The sequence below is a fragment of the Cibotium barometz genome, chromosome 65 (assembly GCF_041138505.1).
Source record: "Cibotium barometz isolate CiBa-2024 chromosome 65, ASM4113850v1, whole genome shotgun sequence".
Lineage (NCBI taxonomy): Eukaryota > Viridiplantae > Streptophyta > Polypodiopsida > Cyatheales > Cibotiaceae > Cibotium > Cibotium barometz.
In genome coordinates, this window is record NC_141110.1 from 20,972,274 (window position 1) to 20,979,768 (window position 7,495).

Below are 7,495 nucleotides of genomic sequence, written 5' to 3' on the forward strand. Positions count from 1 at the left end.
GCCTATCTTTTACAGCCCATCTTGGGAACTCCCTTGGCATCTTGGGAAACTCCCTTAGTATTACTCATGGTAAGTGAGGTACAAACTCAAATGGTAGCATTATCCATATCTCAACGGACGTCTCACGAGATGAATCTACTATGTCGAAGATGCTTGGTGTCTCACCCAAAATTGTACTTCCCACATCTGCTCCAGAGGGAGGAAGAACCAATTAATCTCATTCGGTATTTTGAGAGTTTCTTTATTGGGGAAAAATAACTCCCACATGTATAATAAGTATATTGCTTATACCAAACACACAACGCATACCACATTATGAACTATTATAAAAAAACATAAAATAGAAGAGAAGCTGAGCACATGACTAAGAAAAGAGAATGCTTCGAATATAGCAAATAAGGTTTTTATACCTTCTTTGTGACCTTGTTAAGGAAAACCTACCCTAATGTGTCATGGGTGGTGAGTTGACTATCCGTCGAGCTCAAGCATGGCTCAAGAGCTCCACCGTAGCCGCTCGTCACTGCCGTCCTCCCACACTTGTTGTCACACCGAGGGCGGTTGCTCTAATCCAATGGGTGATGCAAGCTCTCTCGCAAAGATCGTGTGGGATCTCCATGGATGAGGATTGCGTTGGTAGCCCTAATCACTCAACAAAGAGAGAGAGAGAGAGGAAGCAAGAGGGAATAAGTGATTAGCACTAATCACTCCTAAACCCAAACCCAAACCCTAAGCACACCACACATGCTAGATTAGAGTTGCAAGAGAGAGGAAGAGAGAGAACACTCCACTTCTATTGCACAAATGGGAGAATCTGTTACAAACAAGAGAAATTAGCTTTTATAGTTCCAAGCCTTTTTCCACTAGGCCGCCCGTGAGAGAGTAAGTGACCTGAGGTGCCCAAAACATAGTTACAAGGCTTTTCTCTATGATTTAGCCAACTAACCAAGATCCTCTTATCTATCCTTTGAAGCTCAATACTTGGGAGAATCTTTAGGGTGTTTCCCTCATCAAATGATGGGATTTACAATATATCATGGGTGCCCATTACATAAGTGTGCAGACGTAGTTGTCATAGGAATGTGTTAACCAATATGTGGTTAACATACTCTCCTTCCTAAAGTTAATCGCGTCCTCGTGATCGGTGAGGGGTTAGGAGGCACAAGGGGAATAGCAGAGAGGGTGTGTCGATGTTGGTGTTTGTCATTCTACAGCAAAGAATCAGGCTTTGTTGCACATGCAAGATCTCTTACATCAATATGGAAAGCGGTTAGCTGATTTTGAAGGGTTGTCTATTCTAGATAGATCAAGTGTTGCCACTGTTAACAATGGTTTGTTGATGGAAGAGATGATGTTTGATTCTGTTTAGCAGGCTAATTTGTCTGTTTCCACATAGAAAGGAGTCTTAATAGTTGTCAATCAAGAGCATTTGATACTATCCTTAGAGCTGATTCTTTGAACCAAGGTGGTGTTTTTTTCCTTGATGGACCAGGTGGATCAGGCAAAACTTATCTTTACAATGCCTTGCTATGTTGATTGCATGGAGAGAAACATGTTGCCTTGGCATGTGCATTGTCTAAAATAGTTGCATTGTTACTCTCAAATGGTCATACAGCTCACTCACATTTCAAAATCCCATTGGTACTCAATGCTTCTAGCACATGTGGAATCAAAGCTAATAGCCCAATGGCGAAGGTGTTGAAGCTTGCAAGGTTAATCATTTGGGACGAGGCTCCAATGATGCATAGGTACGCATATGAAGCACTGGACAGGACATTAAAGGAGATTATGCAAAATGATACAATGTTTGGTGGAAAAGTTATGCTCTTTGGTGGTGACTTCACGTAAATCTTACCGGTTGTGCCAAAGGGATCATGTGAGGACATTGTTGATGCAACGTTATGCCGGTCACATATTTGGAGATATGTGAGTGTTTTAAAGCTCACCCAAAACATGCGGGTTAGATAGAGTGCTTATAATGGTATAGAACATGAATTTGTCAAATGGACATTACAAATTGGGGACGGCACTATAGGTCAGTCAAACAATGACGACAGAGTGGTAATTCCATCGCAAATGTTGATCCATGGCAACTCTGTTTTGAGTTTGGTAGAATGGGTATACAAAGATCTTCAGAGAGTTGAGGATTATGCATGCTTCTTCAAAGACCGTGCTATTCTTGCACTACGAAATTTAGAGGTTGATGAGATCAATGAACTAGCCTTGAGTTCGTTGCCTGGTCTTGAAAGAGAATACCTCAGTGCAGATTCTGTTGTTTCTTGCAAGAATAATGCAATACTGTATCCAATTGAGTACTTGAACAGTTTGAACTTAGGTGGTGGTTACCCTCCTCACCACTTAGTTATAAAGATTAATGCCCCTATCATTCTGCTCCGTAATTTAGACCCTCGACGTGGACTTTGTAATGGTACCAGATTGATATGTAAGCAATTTAACTCAAAGGTGATAGAAGCAAAAATCATTACAGGTACAAACATTGGATACAGAGTCTTTATTCCTAGGATAACATTTATGCGTACTATGCTTCAATTGCCTTTTGACATAAAAAGGAGGTAATTTCCTGTCCGGTTAGCTTTTGGTATGTCAATAAATAAGTCCCAAGGACAAACATTAAGTGTATTGGGACTTTATCTGGCCGCACAAGTGTTCACATATGGACAACTGTACGTTACTATGTCATGTGTTAGATCATCCCCCGATGCAGTGAAAGTGTGTGTAAATATTGTGGAATATGAAAGCGGCACAAGAGGTTCAAATGAAGTCTTCACAACCAATGTTGTCTACAAGAAGATTTTGCAAATGGCATGCCAAAGAATGTAATTAATGTAAATGGCAGCTTGCAAATGTTAGGGACTACATTTATACATATCTTTGAATGGAGAATGTTTCCAAAGATGTGCAAGTGCAGTCTTTGATTGCCTTTGGATTGCTTTTATACACAGTGCCATCATATTATTTGTTGCTTGGCTCAAGCTATTGAGCACACAGGCACAGACACAGACATAGACACACAACCATATATATATATGTATATGTGTGTGTGTATATGTATACATGTTTCCAAAGATGTGCAAGTGCAGTCTTTGATTGCCTTTGGATTGCTTTTATACACAGTGCCATCATATTATTTGTTGCTTGGCTCAAGCTATTGAGCACACAGGCACAGACACAGACATAGACACACAACCATATATATATATGTATATGTGTGTGTGTATATGTATACATGTATACATGTATATATATACACACACACATATACACATCTATATATATATATACATCTATATATACATACATATATATATATATATATATACATACATACATATATATATATATATACATACATACATACATACATATATATATATATATACATACATACATACATACATACATACATACATACATATATATATATATATATATATATATATATATATATATATAGAGAGAGAGAGAGAGAGAGAGAGAGTGTGTGTGTGTTATATTTGATATCAAGGGTATATTGCTTAGGATGGATGTGGCAAGGAGATCATTTTCGTTCGTTTATGGTGATGGTTGGACAAGACATTGAAGGAAGTAAATTTTTTAGACGTTTGCTATAATATAGGTATTATCGTTTTTCAAGATCTATTTAATATTCATGGCTGAATTGTAGACCCTCCATTTTGGGAAGGACAAGCAATAGCATCTCTAATTATCGAACTATTAGAGGGCATTGGTGTTTTACGGTATATATAGAAACTTCTTTTTTGTATAGCTTTTGTGTTTTGTGTGATTAATTTATATTTTTATTGAAACATTCTTTTTGCAAAACAGGAAATATCTTTACTTTTTAGAACCCAGATTGTTGTTGGGTTTGTATGGTCGAGATTACGAGACGAGAGCTTTGGGCTCCTTGGAATTTACAATCTAAGATTGCGGAAGGTTGCAGATCAACTTCATGTATGTGTATTGTTTGTGGATTATGAAAAGCCTGATAAGTTAGATTTTCGGTGCATAGGATATAAAATTTTTCAATTTGTTGTTTATAAGCCTGTTCAAACACCGTTCGCCTCAAATATTGATCCACCAAATGAGTTGTGTAAGCTTTTATCCTTAACTTGCTTTTTTTCAACGGGAATTAAATCTTCAATGCTAATGTTTTTTTTCTGGCATACATTTTGCCAGATGGAGGCGCAGGATATAGGCTCGATATAGGCTACCAAGGAGAGAGAATCCAGTTATCCAAAGATTGTTTTAAAGCCGTATTCAAGTGTGTTAAGGTTGTCATCATTTTATGGATTTGTAATGCTAGATGTATATTTATATAGTTTGGTGCTTTAGAAGCGATATATATGGCAATCATGATGTGTTTTATATAGAAGATTGGCAAGTTGAGGACGATGTATACATATATGTATGAGTGTGAATAATATCTATGGATATTATGGATGCGTGCGCATACACAGACACATATTTACATGTGTGTATGTGACATGCACACATGTGTCATAGGTGCACACACACATACACATATCTTCCGGTTGTAACATGTATGGTTTTAATAGATTACATGTACATGTACATGTACATACGTACGAACACACATACATACATCTTTATACGCGTTTTTATGTAACATGATGTGCTAGCTTCTAAAAAGAAAGAAAGGGTAATTTTACACATATTACCTTTACCTGTAAGTATATGGAAAATGCTTCCGGAGTCACGACACTAGTTCTATTCAAAAGAGCTCAGAAATCTGGAAATTTTCAACGAAAACCAGAGGGCTGAAGCCTGATATTAGATAATATGTTTGCTTCACGATTGAGCCAAAATTCAAATGTGGCTTGCACTGTGCAGCCTTGGAGTGTAGTCCAGGGACCAGGCCGGCGAAAAAAAGGCTTCGAGCTTACGTTGGACTTGTCATGTGACAGTGGAGTCTGGACGCCAGGCCACCCATCTACTCACATCAGCGGCTTCAATTGCCTTCACCTTTTTAACAGAGAGTAGGTGTGCCCGCAGTTATGATCGTTGAGCTTTTTCCAACCAACCTTCGCAAATTTAAAGGTTTAAGGGAGGTCCAAAACGGGCAAGACCAATGCATACACATTGCAACAGCTCATTCAAATCGTTATGAGAAAGCACGTTCCCGCACCTACCCGGGCTAATACCCACCCACCCCCTGTGTCACTCCCTGTGTCACTCCCTGTATCCCTTCCTTGCATAAGTTGCATTGCAACTGGCAGACAGCACAGGCTTCTTCTGTGATTTGCACACCGACGGCTGTTCGTAAAGCTTCTTTTCAGAGTTGAGTGCTCTGATGAGGCCCGTGTAATTACGTCTTGAACTATTAACATTATCAACCCTTGCTAGCTCAGTACACAAAGGCAAACAAGTTGAAAGAACATGGCTTGCTTGCCTCCCATCCTAAGCCTTCTTTTAATCTTCTTCTTCATCAGTAGGGTTGCCTCCCAAGGGGGCGGCGATTACTATGCTAATAGTTGCCCCAATATTAATGTGGAAAGCACTGTGAGGAATACTATGCGAGGCCTCTTTGCCCGCGATATAACGGCGCCTGCAGCAATGATTCGTCTTCTATTCCATGACTGCCAAGTCAATGTATGTTCGCGTTGCTCTCCCTCAATGTACTTATCTGGCTCGAACATTAAGTGTCTTTGAAAGGACGATATCGCAGAAAAGTAGTTTTGTTATGGTAGTGTAGCACGCGTGCTATATATGCCTCCATACAGCATTGAGCCAATGCATCCTCGAGTTTTAGTGGAAAGGTTATTAGGCTACTGGCTCATGTTTAAATGAGCTAATACGGTCTCATCCTGTCTGAGGAAGGTTAATAGGCTGCTTGCAGATGTTGATAAGATAATGCGGTCTAATCTCTTTGACGGAAGGCTTTTTAATCTCATGCTTAATCGAGGTAATATTTTCCTACGTCTAATGTGATAACACACTGATGGCTCTGTGTTTGTGCGGCCGTGGATCGAAGGGCTGCGATGCCTCCATAATGCTGGATAATGGGTCGGATGGGACCACGGAGCTAGAGTCTGCGGCCAATTTGGGGATAAGGAGGCTTGATTTCATAGACGATGTGAAAGCCCGGCTGGAAGCAGCGTGCCCACAGACGGTGTCGTGCGCGGACATAATAGCCATGGCAGCAAGGGATGCCGTTGCGCTGAACGGAGGACCGGACATCAACATTCCGTTGGGAAGGTTGGACGGCTTCGATGCGAGCTCTGCAGCGGCTGATGCCGCGCTGCCCCCGGCAACCATCAGCGTCTCCAATATGCTCGATCTCTTCGCGAACATGGGGATGGGACTTGAAGAGAGCGTGGCGATGCTAGGTAGGGCAGTTGATACATGTGCTTCCATGTCTGAATGACGGAGTGCTTATGGTGTGATTATGTCTAAAGTAGATAAGTTTAGTGGTGCTTAAGCGGTAATTATGTTTCACGTAGTTGTGGGGGTGATATCATCACCGTGTTATGCTAGCTGGTAGAATAGCTGATTCATGTGTTGGTACCTCTCAATTATGTCTTGATGAAGGTGTGCTTAAGGTGTGGTTATGTCCTCGATGGGAACTAATCGTAAACGTGATAATGCAGGCTCGCATACACTGGGGGTCGCGCACTGCACCAACTTTGTGAACCGCCTGTACCCCAGGCGGGATCCGAACTTGGGGCCTATTTTTGCCAGCTCGCTGCTGGCGAGGTGTCCGCTGGGATTTCCGACCAACGCATTCGCCGCCCTGGACACCACCAACCTACGCTTCGACAACATATACTACCGGAACGTCCTCAACAACAGAGGCCTGCTCACCATTGATTCAGAGCTTCAGTCGGACCCTCGCACCGGCCCCGTCGTCCAGAACTTCGCCTCCAATCAAGCCGCCTTCTTCGACGCCTTCTCTTCCGCCTTCGTCAAGCTTTCCTCCTTCCAAGTCCTCTCCGGCAACCAAGGTGAAGTCCGAGTCAACTGCCACGCCACCAACAGCTAGCTGTGCTGCCTTCACGGCTCCATATCCTCTTCACAGTTCAACCTCCCTGCTTTTATTATCATTCCACCCACCTATAACCTTGTCTTGGATGGTGGTGGCGCGCTTCCGCGTCGCGCATCCTTGTTATAAACTACCTTCTATGTATTACATCAATCACGTGAGTTAGTTTCACAGCTGTAGCGGTGATGGGCAGCTCTTATATTTGACGATAAATTGTTTAATATTTCTAATTCATATTTCGGCTTATCACTTATTAGTAAGACTATGCCTATGTGACTTGATTTGCGAGGTTCGGAAATGTAAAATGCCAATTTTCACTTAAAAAGGGGTTTTTAACAAAATTACGTCAGCCTTAATATTGAACACAAGAAAGTTGCTTGGTGAATAATTCCAAAAGTTTGAATGTGACGGTGTACCAAGAGAAAAATCAATTGAGGATCCAAAACTAGTGATGTCCATGGTTGAGCATACATTTGT

At 41.3% G+C, this 7,495-nt stretch overlaps 1 protein-coding gene across 1 annotated transcript; it reads left to right on the plus strand.

The window, feature by feature from the left end:
• Window positions 1-5,270: 5,270 nt before the first annotated feature.
• Window positions 5,271-7,257, plus strand: LOC147603038 (peroxidase 29-like). Its single transcript, XM_086797309.1, has 3 exons — window positions 5,271-5,628; window positions 6,011-6,365; window positions 6,627-7,257. Exons 1-3 carry the CDS (start codon window positions 5,416-5,418, stop codon window positions 7,016-7,018), a joined length of 960 nt encoding a protein of 319 aa, XP_086653435.1. The 5' UTR covers window positions 5,271-5,415; the 3' UTR covers window positions 7,019-7,257.
• Window positions 7,258-7,495: the final 238 nt, after the last annotated feature.

Bases quoted from the DNA above. Each gene is read 5' to 3' on its own strand.
- LOC147603038 (XM_086797309.1), top strand. From the start codon at position 5,416: ATGGCTTGCTTGCCTCCCATCCTAAGCCTTCTTTTAATCTTCTTCTTC. The intron at 5,629-6,010 runs GTATGTTCGCGT...CGTGGATCGAAG, and splicing joins TCCATGACTGCCAAGTCAAT to GGCTGCGATGCCTCCATAAT. The intron at 6,366-6,626 runs GTAGGGCAGTTG...GTGATAATGCAG, and splicing joins AGAGAGCGTGGCGATGCTAG to GCTCGCATACACTGGGGGTC.